General features: G+C 30.3%; 1 protein-coding gene across 1 annotated transcript; it reads left to right on the top strand.

Moving 5' to 3' along the window:
• Positions 1–553: 553 nt before the first annotated feature.
• Positions 554–21,559, top strand: LOC148299765 (roundabout homolog 3-like; the record flags this gene model as incomplete). Its single annotated transcript, XM_088275707.1, has 3 exons — positions 554–665; positions 1,495–1,732; positions 21,251–21,559. Coding segments are annotated over exons 2-3 (364 nt in total), but the record flags the coding sequence as incomplete, so codon positions are not given.
• Positions 21,560–22,337: the final 778 nt, after the last annotated feature.

The raw sequence follows: 22,337 nt of genomic DNA, 5'->3' as shown, positions 1-22,337 counted from the left end.
ATAATATAAATCTATATTTACAATATTTATGTATATTTTAATACGTGACGCGTTTCGTCTTCTTAGGACATTATCAAACACATGAGTGTTTGATAATGTCCTAAGAACACGAAACGCGTCTCGTATAAACATAGACATAGATATATAACCCAACAATTCAATACGGAATTCTACCAACTGTCTGCAGTTACAATATGTAAATAAGTTTCGATAATATTTAATAAATAATATAAGATACATTTACGTCGTAAAAAAATAAAATCTTAAAAATAATTTTAAAATAAGTTTATCTTATTTACGTATTGAATATATATTGCTGGTTCACCTTATGAAAAGTAATAAATAATTTTTAGATTTAAAATATTTATTCACACTAGAAAAAAAACAATAAAAAAAATATCATAAGGAGAATGTAATTTTGATATTATATTTTCCCAGCCACTTGCGCATGGCGCGTTAGAGAAATCCCAGACAACCGTTCTCTCCCCGCCTGAATCCGTAACCTACCCGTTAGCAGCTATTCCGTACTCGGTGCCCGCCAGTCGTTACGCGGGCGCCGGCCTGTGATGACGCGTCGCGACGCTCAGTTGCCGCTTTCGCTCTTTCGATATTTTCGCGCCGAAAACATCGTGTCACTTCAGCGTGCTTCAGCTTGATACTTCAACGTACTTTGTTTTTTTTTTCATACCGCTCATATGATACATAACTAAAAAATAGAATTATTTTTTTTACTGAAAAATTATATTTAATTTAAAAAATATTGAAAGGCACAAAAACAAATAATTATATGAAGGGTCTATTTCTAATTTAAACTAAATCTTCTTTTGGTATTTTTAAGAAAAAAAAATACATAACAATTGTATATCATTAATCAAAAAAATTATGTTTTAAATTAAGGCATTATTTTGTTTCAAGGGTCCTGTAAATGAATTATTATATTATAATTTTAATATTAAGATTATTTTTGTAAAAAAATTTCTCTCTGATAATTGAAAATTAAAACCTTATTAGTAAGCCTATAAGAGATACGTAGAAGCAACACATAGTTTAAATAAAAAGTAATCATAGTCTCGTGCGAAATAGATACATTTTTATTACCTGTTGTCATGATAGTTTTAAAATAATTGTTACTCGTTCCAGTAAACAAAGATTAACCATAAAATTAACAAAATAATTTGGTCTTTCGTCATGAAATAAGTTTGATTAATTATACCTACAGGTGAATACTAAATATTGAGCCTTGTCAAATATTTTTATGACAATCAGCAACTTTTTTTTCTTTAAAAGTTATTTATTTTTATTTTGTGCATTAGTATGATATTTTTATAACATTAAAATTATTACCTTACTTTTTAGACCACTTTTTTAACTCAATAAATGTACGATACGTCATTCTAGGGCTCACAAAGAGCTTTAAATTTGCAAAGTTTGTCTTAAGTTGGAAGTATCAACCTCAAAATTCGCTGTAAACTTTTTTCGTTCTTTACAATTCAGAGAAGCGCCACTTGTATAAGAAGCAAATTGAAAAATTGAGTTTGATTAATTGTGTTTGAAAGTTTGAAGGCAGGCTTTAAAATAAGGATATTGTGAAATTTGTGCCAAATATTAAAAAGTTCTTCGGAATATGAGTTAGTGGGACTGTGAAGGGATGAAGAGACTGAAAAGAGGGGTCTGAAGATGTCTCGTTATGTGGTGATTCTCCTTCTTGGAAGCATTTTTACGAAATGTTTTGGTAAGCATTGGTTTTTCGTTATTTAATAAAATAAACACTGGTCTCATTTTTTATGAAAAAATACGATATAAAAACTTTTATTTGTTTAAAATGTTTTATTGAAATTATGTTTCTTATTCAAATATCAAATATCGACCGTAATATATGTAAATGTCGTCTACTCTATTGTTAATAAACTATGTACATACTGTATATATTTAAAAAAAAAAACAATTATGAAATAAACTCAAAAAAATATTTTATTTGATTGTTAATGTGCTTTGAATACCTTAAAAAGTCCTTTTCTTAATACCATTAACACATTTTGTCGGTAAAATTTTATATTTTTTAGTGGGTTGATTATTTGAGTGCTTAGAATATATAAAAATATATAACTATTCATGTTTACGAATTATATATTCTTACTTGAATTTTTAGAAATTTTGTCCAGATAAATATTGATATTTATTGAAAAAAAAATGGAAATATATTTTATCCCAAAACATTTTTTGATTTTTCTCTTTTGAAATGATTTTAATGTATAATGTATGTAAGTGTTAATACAAACTCAATTATCACCTATCTAGAAAATATCTGTAGTTTTGTAAACAAGTCGTGTAAAATGAAATAAAATTCAATAAGTGTTCAATTATTAATAATTTAAACTTGGTTTGCCATTTTTTTGTCTTAATTACAAATGGCGATTATACCCCTTCTAGGGTATATTATCGTGCTTGTATTATAGATATGTAAAAAAAACATTTTACAATATTAAATATTTGAAAATACATTTCTTGGTAGTACTGAATTTTTAAATAATAACTGTAGTTTTTTTTTCACAAATATTTTATTTGACCAGTGTTCGGATTTTGTCGTTGCCGACAAATACTGAAAACTCTGGTCATGACTGGTGAAATGAAATATATGGGGAAAAAACTACTGTTTTTTGTTTTATTTTAACTTTTTTTTTTGTTGTTGAATAGTTAGATTATTTAAAGGTATTATAATTTGGATATCTTGATATTTACCGAGATAAAAACTTGACATTGATTAGTTTATATAATAAGTTTTTTTTCAATTTTATGGCATACACCCACAATTAACAACCACAATTTTAGTTATATTATTATTGAAAATAATATTTATTTTCACTGAAAGAATCGCCAACTATTTTTTAATCATTTTAGAAATGTCAGGTTCACCGTCTTATTAGGTTTAAAATTAAACACTTTAATATATTTGATTAATTTAAAGTAACAAAATGTGTTTAAAAATGTTAAAATATGTTTTTTTTAATGATTTTCAAAATGGTCTAAAAAACAACCATGAGAAAAAAAAAATTTAAAATTGAAGCGTGATAAATTTTCACAGAACACTTTGTCACTGATGTCCATTTTCATTTGAAATTACCTCTATTCCAAACCCACCTGCTGCTGAAACCTTTCCTTAGTCGCGTTTGAAATGAGATCCTCAGGAGTTTTCCGGCTTTTACACGCTTAATGCACCCCCCTTCCCCGGCTATCCATCCCTTTAGAACGGAACTAGATCCCCCACCCGCCACATTACATTTTAAAGCTGTAAACATCGATTTCCGGTTATTTGTTATATCGACAACAAAGGATGTTCGCTTTCCGCGCTTTATTTTCTCCGCTTTCTGGAATTACGCGATGTCTTCTTGAGTCAGTGGTCCAACTGAAAGAAACATTTACGTCTTTGCAATAAACGACTTGCAACTTTTATGTATTTAACGTAAACACTGCCTTTGTGCAACTAATGAGATAGTATCTTGAAACGGGTTTATTTCCATACAAAATGAGAACTCAGGACGTAAAGATGTTTGAATTCATTTTTTGGTTGACAAAACGATGCTAAATTTGTTTAAATTTTTACCTATTGCGCAATTGAAGATTACATGTGGTACTCTCATTTTTCTCCTGTGACCTCTATCTGCACTAAACTGGTATCTAATATACATGTCGGATCAACACAAGGTTAACTTGATTGTTGAAAACATGAGGGAAATATCTAAGAGAATAGTAAAATATTTTTCAAAAGACACATGGTTCAAATGTTGGATCTCAAGTTAAGACATTGCTACTATTTAAGAGAAAAAATGAAGGAACAATATTAGGTAAAAAAAGAAAAGTTAGAAAAATCATAAAATCTATAAGTAGCTCTTGAGATTACTCGAAAAATAAAAAAATTGTAAGTGAACTGTTTTATTTTTTATTATTTATAATCATATTACCACGATATTCTTCGGTGAAATATTTTAGTAATAAATTATCTCTTTAATATTCGAGGACCGAAATGTTTATTTTTAAGAATGGTAAAAGTGCAAACCGTACCATTTTCGAATTAACAAAATAACGTTCATATTTAAAAATTATGTTTCTACATAAAATTAAAATAAATAAATGTCATCGTTGCTTTCATTAAATACAAAACAATTTTTCCCCAACTACGTCTAAGACTTTATATGTGTATGTGTATTATTGAGTGAAGATATTGAGAAAAATATTCTGAACACACCCCATGCCATGTTTTAGGAGACCTGCTTTACGCTTTCCGTCGACACAGTATTACTTTACATGTAACCTTTTGTGTTATAGTGAGCATAAAGCTCTATTCATGCTTCGTGAATTGAGTTATCAGTTTACATTGTTTCGAGAAGAGCTCGTTTTCAAAACGGTTAACAATTTTCAGGGCTTTCAGTGATGTTTTTCATTGAATTTTGACGGGTTTTAGGGCGAAAATTATTTATCACGTTCAAAATTCATGTCTGTCAGTATTTTGCGAAATCGTTTAAATTATTTTGTTTCGTTCTTAAAAAATATATTGTTTTATAAAACAGGGTGAAAAACGTCTGTTTTCAAACTTATAAAATATGTTAAATATCTTCCCATATTTCTTTCGGTAAAAGATTTTTTCGTTGTTCTTTTTATAATAGTGATAAATATTTACGTAAATCGTTTGCATGATTTTATTGTTATTTGAAATTTATACAAGTCTGGTAAGAACGCTGAAAATATACTCCATTTTTATGAGCACTTCGCAAGAATTACATAAAACCTATAAAGTAATATATTTAAGGCAAAATAATAAAACTCCGCTTTGATTTTATGAATTCATTTTTTGTTTAGCTTATTATTTATGTACATCTTATGTTTCTAGAAGCTTAATATTTTAAAAAATATGGTTTTATGATTTTTCAACAAGTTGCTATTTAGGATGAAATATTATTTAGATTTCAAGAGGCACTAGTCTCATAGCTTTTATTAATCAATAAATCATCGTGACACAAAAATAAAGAGAAGGAATAAAATCACGTTTGTTTTTTCTCTCTCCCTCTTTATACTCGTATTTCTTAATATTTTATAGTTCAAAATTATCGTTAGAAAAATTAGCAAATAAATTTAAACTTACATTTTTTAATGTTTGATGCATTTGTTTTATTTTGTGCTCGTATGGGAATCCATTTATTCTGTTCTTTTTTTATATTCATACATTTTATTTACGTTATGGTTTTAAAAATATTTTTATATTTTCTTAAATATAAACTTACATATATTTATGCATAAACAAATAAGATAAAATTTATGTTTTTGTACACCTCCATAGTGTAGTGCTATCAGGGGATATAATTTTTTTTAGGGCTTTTACCCTTGTATTATAACAATTTAACCCTGTACTAGTACAATCGCAGAACTGATCATCTAGGCTTTATAAAAGTAACGATTAACTTAATATTGCATTAAATTGCACTTTGATTCAGCGTATCATAAGTTGTGGATAAAGATAAAAAGGACATGTGAAAATTATTTGTTACAGCCATCAATCAATCAACACACATATTTTAAAAATAAAAAACAGATTTGAACATTTAATTTATTACTATTAAAAATGAAATATTTTGTTAGAAACTGCAATTTTTTATAACACGCTTTATTTAAACCAATAACATAATGAATATTGTTGTGTAACATAAACAATATCGAGTTTCCATAGAACCCACCTGCTTTGGAAGTCATTTTATTTTGAAATGCTGCAAACCACATCCATCAGCTTTATTAAAAATAAATAAAGCTTTTCGTGAATATGGGAGTACTTCTACTGACTTGATGTAATCGATTATTCAAAGCATTTTGGTTTTGAATATATAACGTTGGTATTTTTATTTTTATTAGCAGATCATAAATAACAAAGGAATATTATGAAGAGTTGCGTGATTGCTGGGTTTTACAAATGAAATTTTAAAAATAGCAAAGTAAATTATTGTTTTGTTTTTTGTTGTTGGTAGATAGTAACGAAAGGAAATAAAATATTGGAGTCACTTTACCACTTTAAAATGAATTGACTAATATGTATTTCAACAAAACATTAATCGGATTCAATAAAAATTTCTCGAATATTTATGTAACGCTTTTGTTTTCAATTACATTGTATATTAATTAAAATGATAACATTGTATTTAAATTTGTGTAATTTATACAAAACAAATTACAATGTCTGAAATATAAAGGGTCCGCCAAATAACTTTTTTTTTTGAAAATGCTATAAGTGCTATCGAGTGTAGCTTCGGCTGTGTGGCACGTAGCGCCGTCCTGTTGAAACCAAATGTTGCCAATATCCTCCTCTTCAATTTTTGTGAACAAAAATCCGTTCAACATGGCCCGATAACGATCGCCATTGACTGTAACGGCCACTCCTTGCTCATTTTCAAAGAAAAATGGCCCAATTATGCCTCTGGACCAAAATCCGCACCAAACAGTGACTCGTTTTGGGTGTACCGGCTTTTCAATGTATGCGTGCGGGTTTTTTGTGCCCCAAATACGACAATTTTGCTTGTTTACATACCCGCCAAGATCAAAATGAGCTTCATCCGAAAAGATGATTTTTTTGGCAAAATCGGCATCTTCTGTAAGTCGATCGCAGGCCCACTCAGCGAAGCGAAAACGCATTGGATGGTCAGTTGGCTTCAACTCCTGAACCAATTGGACTTTGTATGGCGTCATACCAAGGTCTTTATGCAAAATTCGTCTCAATGATGTCTCCGAAATGTTCAATTGTTGAGAACGACGGTGAATTGATGTTGATGGCGCTTCACGCACACTTTCTGCCACAACATCGATATTCTCGGGTGTACGCACTGTTTTTGGCTTTTCACGCTTTGGTTTATCGATGAGGATGCCAGTTTCTTTCACTTTTTTCACAAGATAACGAACATACGGAGCTGACGGTGCTTCTCTTCTTCCAAAAACCGTACGCAATTTTCGCACACATTCTGCAACATTACCATGATTTTCAAAGTAATGTCGCAATATTTCCCAGCGTTGTTCAAGCGTATACACAACCATATTCGCTTAGCGGAAGGATAAAACTAATTATCTGTCAAATCAGACATGAGCTAAGTGTTACCATTCACGAAATAAACACTAGTTGAAAAAAAAAACTTTAGATGGCGGACCCTATATAAGGATATTTTCAATCATATAAATTGTCATTTACTTAAGGTTTAAATACTCGAATATGTTGGAAGAGCATGTTGAAGAAAATTGTTTAGTATCTTCGAACGTTAGTGAATACGACCAACGTAGTGGTTGGGGTATTTGGACGAAACTGTCCAATACCAGTTGATCGCACAAAATGACGATGTTATTGTGATTCAGATGGTTGTGAATCCAAAATTCTACGGAGGAGTTAAAGTTTTTTTCCCGATAAACCCAACACCTTGAAGCAAGTATAATTGTTTTAAAGGGTCCACTTATGCTCGAATATGTTTGGGTTGTCAAAAGAACCTCGAATCCAATGTGGAGCTAAATAATGCTCGCGATTTATAATTCACGTCCGAATGTGTCAGTTTTTCATTGCTAACAAGTCCAGTTACTTAGCATGTCATGAGTCTGAATAAAATTTCATCACTACCAAATATGATTTTTTTTAAACTCTTTCACTAGTAGATTGTTTTTTATTCCTATGTTCTTAAGTGTCTGAATATATGAATTCAGTCTAAAACTCTTTAATGTCACTAAGCCATCCGATTCTTAGGAAAATTTACAAATATTTTTTAAAGACCCAAATTACAGTTATTTGACCATTGTCTATATTTGACACAAATGGATATGAACCGCAATATTCTGTGATTGAATTCTGTTAGAAACCTAAACTCTGTATTTAGGTCCCCAACTACTAACTTTATGCGTCGCATCTACCTCTAAGCATATTGGCGTTAACTTTATTGGCCAACATATTCGTATTCAAGGAAAGATAGGGGGAGGGGTGGTTTAGTTGTAGTTGGTACTATATGTTCTAACTGATTTCTTGAGTTTAAATTTTTAATGAAAATAACAAAAAAACTTTTTAGATCATTTTCAATTCTTAAATTATTGTGATAATATAATATCGGTGTTTCATAAAATCAATTACAACAGTAGACATTAGATTTATTTGATGCTAGAAATATTAAGTCACAACAATATTAGCTACATATTCGTTAAATCACATTGTAAATCCGTTTCATTTTTGAAATTGTTTAAATAAAATTGTTTATCTCATTATTTTACGTTAAGTTATGTTTTATCTCTTAAAGGTAAAGGATAAATTGCAAAATATTTACGAAATTTCAACCATGTCTTTTGATGTCTACTTGTAAATACACTAATCGGATTGTCGGTTTACTATATTTGTTGAATTTATAAACGAAATGATCTTATATTTTAATTTGCGTTAACATTTAAGCTTAAAATATCAGTTATAATAAAAGTCGGTATAATCCCAAAAAGCAAAATTACATTTTGACATTCGAGATTATTGCGCATTCTCACAATTTAAGAAACAATTTCAGACAATTGAAAAAAGTCTGAAATCTCTTTCAGTTATCTGACGTCACAATGCCTCTTCCAGTCTACTGCAAATGTCGTCTTTCTTTAATATTTTGGACACAAGTTTCCAACAAAGGAGGATTAAAGGAGACAAAATATTTATTTTTATATCGCGACAACTGCCTCTTCTCTCAGCGGGAGGCAAACTCCGAATCACGAATGTGATTGTATCGGTTTTTCCGACTGAGTGTAATTTTTCTTTGAACCTCTCATTTGTTCCCTTTGACATTTAAAGATTTTATGAATGTGTCATACTTTGAAGAAAACTTTAAGACAATTTCAGTGTTTAAAAATATGAAATACATAATGTTAAATCGATTGAATTTTAACATTTAAATATAATAAAATATTGTATAAGTAGATTGTCTAGTTAATAAACATAAGTAAAATTAATTTTGTAACAAAATTAAATTACTCATTCACGATTAGCTACAATACTTACTACGAGGGTATTAAGTTATTATTTTAAAATAAATATATCAAGACGAACAACCTTAACCTAACAGAGGAAGCCAAACAAGTAGTCGACAACGGAATCTTGGTACCAACCCTAACGTGTAGAAGTGACATTTAGATTTGGAAAAAAGGACACTGAAAGACTGAAACTAATAGAAATGCGACGACTCAGACGAATGTGAGGCAAAACGTGAATGAAACGAAAAAATGTAAAGCTGAGATATAAACTATAAATTATGTGTGGAAGGAATGCGCGATGACAGAATATTAAAAAATGTATAAAAAATTAAACAAATAAAATTTGAAATTGAGGCAAAAGAAGACCGAAGAAAACTTGCCATGTTCGATTATTTCTAATGCTTGGGCGTGGATAAGTCAGTCAGAATAATCGGCGGATATGTATAAGAATATGCGTGAATGTAAAATAGGCGAGGAATGTTTCCATAGATCGTGTGGTGTAGCGTTCTATTTTCTTAGCTACGGAAAGCGTCATCATTGTAAGATATTAAGTATTGTTTTATTATCATGCATTAAATCTATTTTTTGTCGGTTTTTAAAGTTTTATTATAATTTTATTTCATTACCATGGATTATTCTGGATTTTAATACATACTACGTACTACGACTGTATGGTTTACCAACGTTATTGAATATTTCAGATTTTTAAAAATCTTGAGGTTTGTTTATTGCTCTTACGAGTATGTTTTAAAAAAAAAGAAACCAATAAATATTTTTTTTAACTTTTTTCTATACATACGAGTATTTTGTCTGTGTCGTAATTTTAATATATTTGAAATCATAAAAATTCTTGACTGCATACTACAGGGTAGTAGATACGGTGTAAGGCTGTACTGTGTAAATTTACTACCAGAGTAAATTTAGCAGCGTTATAGAAACAGTAATATAGTATCGATCCGAAGGTTCCGACTTCAGCACGGAAGACAAATATGCAACTATAATTGCGAGCTACGTGAGCCGGTAAATTTCGCAAATACATACAGGATGATACAATTTAAATTTGAATACTCTTCTGGTTTATCAGACAAAAATATTAAATGTGCGAAAATTTCATTGAAAGTCATTTTGTTAAAAACGAGTAAATATATTATATGAGAAATAGCATCGGAAATTCGTGAAAACTGTTTTTTTACTAAATTTTGAAGTGAATAAAAATATTAAACACTTGGCTATTAAATGTTTAAATCCATTAATAATATACACATACGAGTAAAAAACATGATATTACTGATAAAAAATTAAAAGTAAACATAATTTGGCAGAAAGTAAGCATAACATTATATTTGATATAAAGTACAGAATTTTACCATATCGATGAATACACAAATAAAGTATTGTTAATTTGTATCGTGATTTTATGATTTTGCGATAATACTAAAATTAAAATTTTTTGAATAACTCAATGTTTAAAAATATGTAAATTGAATAAAGAATTTCGTTTCATAGTTGACTGTAAATTATTTTTTTCGACAATAAACAGTAACAAATCAAACATTCAAACGGTAAATAATATTTTTTCGGCCCGTCAAATTATATAAGTGGTAGATCTCAAGGAGAAAGACATCATTGATTTTTTGGGAATTGAAATGAAGATGGATTGGTAAGTATTATAATAAAAAAGGAGAATACCAATAGTGACTAAGTCACACTCATTATTAAATATTCGAACTCGTACCAGCTTGTATAAATTCTACACTGTTAATACGACCAAGTCTCTTGAGAAGAATTTTATATATTTATAAACATAAAAGAAAAACTTCATATATTTTTATAAGTTTAAAGGCTTGAACAAAATCCGTTAACGAATGCTGCCATGATTTATCAAAAATATCGCAGTACCGACGAAGTAATTGCATCTTTTTTCTAAACCTTATCCGCACCCAATGGTGCATAGGACACTGCATCGTATTGACCCAGTGTTCTCTTGATCGTTACTTGAAGGAAAGGTGATACATTTGAGCTTCAGGGACTAGTCCAGGGTAATATTAAATAAATGTTGGTGTTAAAAAATCACTTAAATTTATTTTCACCCCCTAGGAATCGAGCCTGGGACCTCCATCGTGGTAGCTAAACACGCTAACCATTACACCACGGAGGCGAAGGATAGAAAATTATTTTATGTTGTTTAATCCAAATCTAAATATCTGTTTTCATTTCATTAAAGAAACATCCTGTGACGCAGCAATCTATCGTAGTACTGCACAAGACCCGTGCAAATAATGATGTTGGCGATTTGTATGCAGTGTAATTTAAAATAAAATTATGCGCCACCTGTGAAACAACTATTCAACTTTACTGCACTTGAAAAAAGCTAAAGTCGTGCTGCGAATGCGAAACACACGAAAGCCTAAAGAAAATTTATTAATGTGTTACTTCACTACGTATTCCGGTACCTGCAGCCGCGTTCTGTAAATAACTCGGAAACTTGGTGACGTTGAAAGCTAAAAAAGAAGCAGAATAATTAAATATTGTAGGTACATGTTTGTATGGTATTTGACACAAGTGTTTATTTTTATACGACACATAAAAAAATTAAATGCTCTTTGATTATATGCAGATTTATAGTAAATTGATTTATGATTTTAATGAATTTTAATTCCTACGAAATATGTTTGATTAAATAATTTACTGATTTAATATTTTTACTTATATCTATACAGAATTATATAATCTTTTCATCGAAGGGAATATAGAACTCTTGGCGTTCTAAGGAGGAACAATATGTAGGTTATTGGCTGGCGAACGCTGCAGAATATTTACCGATTCTATATTTTATCATTATTCATAATAATAATGACAATTATAATAAAGATAATTTCCATTCAGTGCCTTATACACCCAATGGTGCATAGGGCACTGAATCGTTTTGACGCAGTGTTATCTTGATCATTACTTACATGAAAGCAAAGTGATTTCTCTTAGGCTTCAAGGACCATTAAACTACGGAGGCGGACATATTGTCAAGCAATCAAAATATTAAATTAAACACACGTATTGCTTTAATTTTTAAAGTGGTGTGTACATCGTATTATAAGAATCGTATTTAACGATATTGAATTCATTAAACATTTCCCTAGACCACTTCAGAGTACCTGTAGCGTCAGATATTTATGTGATTTATACTATAATATAATGGAAGATTATATTATTTGTTGATTCGGCTTCGTGGAATGACATGTTGAATACTTCATTTAAAATTAAACACTTGTTTAATACCACTTAAAAAGTTTTATTTCACACACGACTAGTTTCGAAAATAAACAGATGTTTTCATCTACAAGTAACAGTAAAATATATATTATAAGTGTTACTTTTCACCTGTATATGAAAACATCAACAACTGTGGTATTTGTAAATGCAATTGTAAAACATGGGTTATAACATTCTTTTCCACATTATTAAGACAATCACATATATCTTTTATAATTCTTCATATTTGTTTTGACTACTGGCGCCAGCTCCAAGACTGATTTGATATCAAAAATCAAAGAGACATAGACGGTTTGAATTATTGATTCTACCTGCATTATGTAGGCAATGACTGTTTCGCATTATTTTCCTACTAAAATAAGCCCGAGTCATGCACATTTCCTCTTCGTTATTAATATTGATGCTCCCATTATAGGGCACTCCTTGTTTGTTTCACATAAATCACTCCGGCCGGATTTTTGTGAAAAGATACCATAATTTCCTTGGTATATTTTTTATATCACCTCAAAGAATCTGGAAAAAAATATTTCCCTTTACTTTGCTGGGCTGTTAATTTTTCCTGTTGTCTAAAATAAAAAGATGTAAAATCGTGCTCTTAAAATTATTATCGAGGATTTTTATTATTTATTGTTAAAAGTTTCATCTTTCTGCTAAAAGTCCATAAAATAGAGCTTTATCTCTTTTAAACAAATTATTGACATTCTGTTTTAAATCTTTTATCTTAAGTTTTAAATAAGTGATTTTATTTATCAGTTTGGTTTACAAAAAAAAAACAACTTGTAAACATAAAAAAGTTAAAATATCAAAAAGGCTATAAAAAGAATATTAAAAATTCAGAATTCTTAACTTGTTTTTAATTTTTAATTTGCCATGACTCAAACATAAAATTGACTCAAATATTTTTTTATAGATTACCATTTATCGAATGAAATTATCCACCAATAAGCACGTGCATAAATTATACAATGAAAAATCAAGTAAAACCACGATTCCTTTGTACCAGCAAAGGGAAGAACCCGACATCCCTTAGAGCCTAGCACGCGGCACACACCCCCAGAAATGGTTCGTTTACTCAGAATCAATCCATATCACCCCCGAAGCCACCTATACCTTACCCCTGGTGTTTCAAAACAGGGTTTACACATCGCCGTGATTATATTATATTTTGTGTTATATTCAATTTTAACATGAACATTAAATTTAAATACAACTTCATACTTGCATCTCCCACAATCAACGTTTTTTATAAAATCTCCCATACTTTACGATTTTTAAAAATGATTATTAACGCATACCTAACTCTTGTTTTTAACTCGAATGTGAATCAAAAAGTAGGTAAATAATAATTTGCATGAAAATCTTAGAAAAATTAAATTATGTACCCATGTGAGAATATCATTTTAACTCATTTATGCCCTGTTGAAATTTGTTTAAATAAAAAAAATATGAATCTGATTTAAACACAAATAATAATTTTAAACCAGCTATACGTTTTACGAAAAGCTGTTCTCAATGTAAGATTTTGTAATGAAAATCATTAATATTGTATTGTTCTAACATTTTATTCCATCATCGACTGAATAAAATAATAACCTTTCATTTATTTATTTGGCAGTTAATTTGAAGTAATATCTATCCATTTTCAATTCAATGTTTTCTTGGTTAAAACCACTTTTTTCCGATATTTTTAGGAAAAAATTATAAACACTGAGTATACTTTAATTGAAAACTACCATCAGCTAATATAATAGCTAATAATTACCATCAGCTCTTGATAGTAAATCTTTTCCTTGAATCGCAAATTCACTTGAAAAAAGGCATTAAGATGATGTTGGGATGATATTTCTAATGTCAAGTCAGTGATCTTCATTCATTCATTCAGTCATTTTCATTAATTAAACATAACATTACGGTTCTTTTAAATATGTTCAATTCAAGAGATTCCCTTTTTTCGTGTGGCAACCATTCTCTGTGCAAACGCAGGCTGTGTTAGCTTATTCCAGACACGTAACCGTCCACTAAATTAGGTGCAGCTTAGAACCTGGACTAAAGAACCTGCGCAGGATGGGGTGAGAATATGAACATTCAAACGCGGTGAAAATTCTTTGAAAATGCACAGGTCGTTTGATATATTAAAATTGCTTGAATTTAAAAAAAAATCTATTTACCTATAAATCGTTTTAAAGTATTTTATATTTTTATTTTAGATAATTCGTGTATTTTTGTTATAATTTAGTATATTATTACAATTTTTCTATTAAAGTTAAAGTATCTTAAAAAATATGTTTAAAAAAAAAATAAGCCAAATAAACAGTTTACATTATTTATGCCTATCAGCGAAAGCTTAACTGTCAGTACACAACGGAGTTTTGGTTCCAACCCTAATGTATTAAATTGGAAAAATAAGGATGAAAGTACACCAAATTCAATTGAAATGCTATCTCTCTGATGAATGTGAGTTATGACGGTGTATGTCAATATACAGCATGACGATTTATATGATTATTAATCATGAAAACGATGGTGAATACTATACACTGTATTAACTGACTGCTTACACTATCCCATAACACATTTAAAAACCTGTAAATATGCAGGCCTCCATTTTTTATATTAAAATAACTAATTCATTTGTTTTGAGATTTCAATACACATCATAAAAATTAGCAAATATGTTAAAATGAAGTATTTTTGAATTTAGAAAATGACATTATTGTTATTAAAAGGGCGATATGTATAAACAATGTGTTACTATGTGCATTGAAAAAATGATACATTGTTTATATTAATTTTAATGAGTTTACCCAAATCAAATATTGTTTCTGGAAATTTTTTATGAGAAAGTATAAAACACATACGGCAAAAAATGTGTAATTTTTCTTTTATTTAAGCTGAATAATGTTCTGAATTTCTCGGCACAATGGATACCACACAAGTTCTCTTCTCAATCTCTAACACGTGGCTTGGTATGACGTGGCTCACTGTAACACCTCATATCGCTGTCCGCCACATTTATTCCATACAGAAGTGTTTAAAGAGCCGTCCGCGCGTGAGCCGAGTGGAGCCTGCGAGGACTTTAAGTGCATTACATGCCTTGATACTCGCGCAAGTGCCTAACTTTCAGCTTTCAGCAGAGGTTTTCTCAAGATTTCAAGGTGTTTCAAATTAAGATCAAAGAAACCATAAACACCCCCGTAAAACATGAATCAGAATTTAAGAAATCTAAAGCGAATGTGAATTTAAAAGGGTTGTTTTATAATTTTATCATATCCGAGTACATATTGTTACATATATGAGTAGATATAAAATAAACTTAGTTCTTAAATTTCTATACCTTAGAAATTTATCTATCAATTGCCTTGTTTCAATATTTAATCAATTTTAAAAAGATGAATAATTTTTATTTTATATCGAAGGTTACTTAAAAAATATACCAAAAAAAAACAAAAAATACAAGAAAACTCAAAAATTAAGTTTTCTCAAAAAATCTTCCATTAATTCTACATTTTATATCATGAAACTGATGGAACTGTTATTAAATATTCTTTTATTTTATTTATTGCTCCATTATAAATCTGTCACAAGTGACAATACAAATAAATATCTTGCCGCACATCATGCTAATTTATTTAAATATCTTAATTTATTTTGTTAAATTGACTATGTAAATGTATTTTACAATTAATTTTCTTAAAATCCAAGCTTAGTAACAAAGTAACAATAAAAAAATATACACAGTTATAATTCTTTTGGATATCTGAAATGATATATTGTTTATAAGTACTTTCCCAAATAATGATGGTCATCAAATGAATAAATATTCAGCATAGTTGGACGCTTAGTGTGGCCATTGCATGCCAATAACTTTACATAAATCATTAAAAACATAAACATGCTCGAAATCTTACTCTGAAAAACGGTTTAGTTTGTTTGTTTTTAATAAATTTACAACAAAAAGTAACAAATAATAGCAATTAATTCCACGTCTATATCTATTTTCATTGTAGAATGCTTTCACCCTGTTAAAGGAATGAACAGAAAGGTTTATGTTTAATCTAATACGTTGCAGCTCTTCAGATTTTAATCATTTAATTGTAAAAGCAAAGAATTGGCTTCGATTCAAGTAGAATCGCTGATGCTTGAGTCGATAAGAGCAAATCTTGGCTGGATGTTGTTATAAAGTAAGTTAAACCGCAGACGTCTAGAACACACATATTGCATTACATACGTATAGACATACACATGTGTGCGAGTACGTATTGAACGCAACATGTAAGGACGTTTTTTACTCCATCCCTCATGTCTAGATAATCTTTCAAAGAGATCGAGATATGCGATATTAAGCTGATTAAATTGAATTTGGTTTATGGTAACGGATAAAAATAATTTATTTTACGGGAAAAAAATATTTACAAAAAAGAGACGCATAATATAATACATACTTAAAACCGAAAGAAGTAATTTTTAAAAATCAGTACAATTTTATTTTGATGTGATTTTTTACTTTGATGTGATTTTGGTGCCTCTAGCTTACAGAGTAACAATATTTAATAACAGCAGTGATATTTTTAGTTTCATCCATGCAACAAAGGGTCATGAACTCATTACCATTTTTTATTAACCTTTTTAAATATGTGACAGAAAAACTATGGATTTTGTATATTTATTTAAGCGCAAATCTTTAAAAAAAATACACTTACTTCATAATGTATGTAGAATTAAATTTAATCCATTGTTTTATGCATCATTAGTAGGTACATAAATATAATTTTTTTTTTCAATATTGACAATACTTTTCTAGACAAATCAGCTGTTACAACAATAAATAAACTCAGAAAAATCACACATAATGTTTTGATTTATAAAAATAAGAATTCGTTAGTCAAAATGATTTTTAAAAATAATGGGCGTATATAACCTTCGTATTTTCTTGATTTATTTTGTGTAAAATGTTTGGAATTGTATCATCTGTGAGTTGGTATATTTTACGGCACACGTGGAGATAACTAATTTGTAATCGATCCCTCGGGATGTAATGTGGGGAGATAGAATGGCGCTTGCAATATGTTGTCGGCGATACAAAAAAAGATTGGAAAAATGATAGGAACAAAACGATGAAAGCTATTTTTCGGAAAAGTTCCAAGATTTTTCGTAAGTGCAAACGTATTGCAAACGACAAACCAATAATATCAATTTTTCACGTTGAGTTAGGAAACCTTTTTCGTTAATAATTTTACTCTCGAAATATTAAAAAAATATACACCTTAATTTAGAACAAAATTAAAAGCCACTGTGGATCTCCAGATTCTAGTACTGGATGTCGTGAAATATTGCGTATTAAAATATTTTCTCTGACAAATCATTGTAAATTTGTTCAAAAGGATTATTATACATCGAGGATACCGTTTTAAATGTATTGAGTAATCAAAGCATATATTTCATATTCTGATTGTGATACTATTTTTTTCTCATTTATTATTATCTGTTTTAAAAATAACAAATTTTGTAAAAAATTATCGTTGGGTAATTGGTAGATGAAAATGACAATGCAATCTTTAACCCATGCAAACCGTGCGTCCCTCACCCCGCCTTTACAAGATTTCTGATTGAATGTTTGCTTCTCTTAAAAACCGGGTACAAATGTACATACTTATATGCTCGATTATTTGGAGTATTGTGATTGAAACACGAATATTTAAATATATAAAACACATATTTAAGACGCGTTTCGAAAAGTCATTTAACACTTTACAAAGATAAAATAATACATTATTATTTATTAAAATATTTTATATCAATGACACGTCACTGAAATGACGTGTTTTGTATTTTTTTATTTACTTTAAGATTATATTGATATATTAAGTGAATTACAATATTTATATATAAATACATTTTGGATTTGTGCTTAAATTTTCCTACGTATAAGATAATGCTATATCGTGCAATTCTGTGTCTTAGTCTTCGAATTAGTTACAGAGACACAAAATAAACTGTATTGTTTTGAAAAATATGTATATATATATATTTTTTAAATATGATTAAACTAATAACAGTGATATCCGTGTAAAACGAATTAAGTAACCACATCCCTACAGTAGTAAATACGGACAAGAATTTTCGGATACATTCCTCTACTTTTCCACATCCATACATTTCAAAATCCATCCACCCCGATTGATCAAAGTCCTGGAATTTTAATTTCAAGTATCTGGTATATTTAGCAATACCATATTGTTTTCAGTATCTATAAGATCAATAAACAACAGATATTGCAGATATAGAGTGCAACTAGAAAAGAGATATAAACGATATACTAGAATGGCGAAAGCAGTACAATACGTTTACCCTTTATTGTATCATTAAAGTTTCAGTTTAAGTTTTAATATGATTGTTTTACGAGTCCACCGATGCCGATGTGCCGTAATGAGAGAACTTCCCCTAGTAAACTTTTATACTTCACACCATATCGTCTTATGCCAGTTGTAAAAATGTTCAAAGTACTTCAGGTCGTAAAGTACGCTAGTATGTTACTCTACATATCGTTTTATATATCTTGGTATGTTTAAACTTACTCACATGCACAATAAGTAGAATATAATAGTATAAAAAACAAGTTTATGAAAAGTATCATACGTGAATAACCTGTGATTCGTTTTATTTCGCAATGTCATTTTACATAAAAAAATTTTTTTTAACCAAAATTATGAATTACATTTTTTTCCCTTATTTTTACATAATATATTACATGTAGAGTAAAATAATATGATAAAATAATATGTTTTCTCTTTTTAAGTATACCATATGTATGTATTGTTGATCTTACTGTCATAAAAGAAAACAGAAACTGAAATCTCCCTTGTTACCAAAAGCTTTACGTTCGATTGGGTTGCAAGATGCCTACGGCGTACATCATACACATGTAGGCGTTTCGAAAAGTTTTTAGACGTGACACACCGGAACAAATCGCTTGCTTTGTTACAAACAACGATTTTTATTTGATGTAATACAAAATACCAGGTAGCCACAATGAAAAAAAATTCTCTCTTACTGAGGATCTAACAAAATACATTTTTGTACCCACGAAATCAGGTGACAGTGGTTTTAAAAATAAATAATGATTTATGGAGCGCCATTTCAAGATACCACCATAAAGATCTAAAAACCACTAAAAAAATTATCGTTGTTGCAAATGAGCAATGTAAAATATCTAAAAAACTTAATAATTTTTTTCTTGTAACGACATCCTTAAAATTAGGCTTTTCAAAACTTTTTTTCTTTATTTTGTAGTTAAATTTTGACGAAAGTCTTAACAAAATATCATGAAATAAAGTCAAAAGTTACACTAAACACTAAACATCCTGTCATAACTTCGTTCCTTACAATAATTGCAATATTTATTAGATATTCATTCATATATTTAAATCCTCCTACTCACAAATGAATACTTTTAATGCAATTTTTCCTAAATGTTTTTGTATTCATTTTGATGATCATAAATATCACTTCTCAGTCATTATTTACAAAGAAAATATGTTTACAAATGAAGAGCAATATAAATCATCATACAAACATATGAAAGCATTATGCATTATTTATTTTAACATTTCATTCTAGCCGTAATCAAACTTCTCTTCAAATTGTTTCAATCTCGTGTTCACTTTTTTATTTAAATATGATGTTTACTTTTCTAGTTTTCATCATGGTGAATAGCGTTTTTTTTACATATCATTTTTTGACCAGCCATTACTGTATTCAACTAAGATTTTCGTTCATTTTTTTTTCATCAATATCATCAGTTTAACCGTTATATATTTTTTTACTTTTATTCCCGGAACATCGAGAGTCTGCTGCAAGTGTTACTCCTACGAACTTATTGCACTACCCTTGTATATGTATAAACGAGCATGTTGCACAGAGCTCTTACATGGCACGTATGGCGAACCGTATCCGACAGTTCCAATATTCCGACTGAAAGGTTTCACGAGCGGGAAATCTCCGTGACATGTCAGACATTCAAAAGGAAACGGCTTACGTGGAATAACCTGGACGTTTTCTCCTACATTTTTCATTGCCGACTGCCATAAATGCATTTTACTTAGATTTAATAAAAAACTTTGATAATATACAATTTCAATTTGTTTTTGCATAGAATAACCCTGTTTTCTTTTTGTTAATAGTTTCTCATGATATTTTAATGATTTTTTTGCTATCTTGAATTGGATAAAGTTTTTTTTAAGACTAGGCATTTATAGTAGAACACTTATGATATCTTATTAGCTGGTGCAACGATCACTTTATAGAGTGTGTAACATTTACCTTTCATCCCATTGTAAACTACCATTTACCTCAAATTCAAAAAGTTGCGTATTATATTCCATTTTACAGAAAAATTTCATGTTTTCTTAGTACAATTAGATTTTTTATCAGGAGATTCCTCCATAAAATGTATGCAAAATTATTCCTAAAATCACTACACTATAGTGTAATGATTTTAGGAATAACAGGAGTTAATTTTTTTTAACAGGAAATTTTAGGAACAGTATACTGTTACTTTAATCTACCTTTTTTTAGATGGGAATTGCATTAATTATTCATCTTGCTTATTATGTACAAGGTTTATTTTAATGTACCTTGATGTACCTTAGGATAAAAATAGTGAGGACGTTAGTAACAAAAACCGAGCTAGGACACAAAATGCTGAACCCTCTTCTAATGGAACGGAAGCCCCATTGACGACAGTAAACAATTCGGTTACTCCTAAGGAGTTTTACGTGATTTCCTCCCAGCAATGAGCAAATGCAGACAAGTTACTGATTGGCCCACACTAGATTATTCCTTCTGTTCTCAACATAGATTAAAATAAAACATTTTTTTAAAATAAGAAAAAAAATCCTTGGTATTTGGACACACTCAGAATGTTGTAAATAAATCATATTTGTTTAAATTATTAATTGAAATGTTTTCTTCTCAGGATATGAGCCGCTCCCTCCGCGCCTAGTCGAGGAGCCCAAGGACACGGTGGTGGCCCGCCACCAGCCCGCCACGCTGGAGTGCCGCGCCGAGGGCGAGCCGCCGCCCGTCGTGCGCTGGTACAAGGACGGCGCGCCGCTGGCCGCGGGCGGGCCGGGCGGCGCGCGCCGCGTGCTGCTGCCCGCCGGGGGGCTCTTCTTCCTGCGGGCCACGCACGCGCGCAGGGACTCGGACCAGGGCGTCTACTGGTGCGAGGCCTCCAACCGCCTCGGCACGGCGCGCAGCAGGAACGCCACCTTCCAAGTGGCCGGTGAGTCGACTACTACCATCACTACCATGACTACTACCAACTACCCAGGGGTAGGCGGAAAGGATGGAACGCCACACTCTTCTGTCCTGACATATCGCTCACTCCTTTCAAGAACGTCATAAATAAAAAATCGTCAATTCTCAGTTGTGCATGTTGTGTTGTTTTTGCATTTTGAAGAAAAGGTATTGCTTAATTATTTTTTTTGTTGTAATTTATTCCATATGAATTCTATTTGACCAGCAACCGGGTTTTGCCGTAACCGACATCATCAGACTGGTGAATTAAATAGTTATTTTTTTCTATAAAATACAGAAATTCCGCCAAGAAATGTCAATAATGTAAATAAACCTTTAGTCTGCAAAAACCACACAACTGTCAATTGTCTTTATAAATAAGTCCGCCTGTAGTGAAATGCTTAGCACGGTGGCTGCCGTACTGGAGGTCCCGGGTTCTACTCTTAATCTGTACTACCCTGGGCTGGTACCTGAAGCGGAGGCCTGGAGTGAAGGCCTCATGTGTTAACGATCAAGATAACACCGCGTTTATATGATGCAGTACTCTATGCACCATCAGGTGCGGATAAGGGTTTGAAATGAATGAAATATAAATAAGAATGTAAATGTCAGTTTGCTCAAAATCTTAGACCATCAAAAGTAAACCACCGATTGCTTTGAAATTTTGATACAACTATGCATTTAAATACCCGCGTCTTTTTATATACCTACAAGTGTTTGTACCTGTGGCAGATAAAGACATGCTATTTTATTTTAAAAACATT

The sequence above is a fragment of the Brachycentrus maculatus genome, unplaced genomic scaffold (assembly GCF_059751285.1).
Source record: "Brachycentrus maculatus isolate JH-2025_06_01 unplaced genomic scaffold, ASM5975128v1 h1tg000962l, whole genome shotgun sequence".
Taxonomy (NCBI): domain Eukaryota; kingdom Metazoa; phylum Arthropoda; class Insecta; order Trichoptera; family Brachycentridae; genus Brachycentrus; species Brachycentrus maculatus.
Note: the sequence above shows the minus strand (reverse complement) of the source record. Positions and strands in the feature narration are given on the sequence as shown.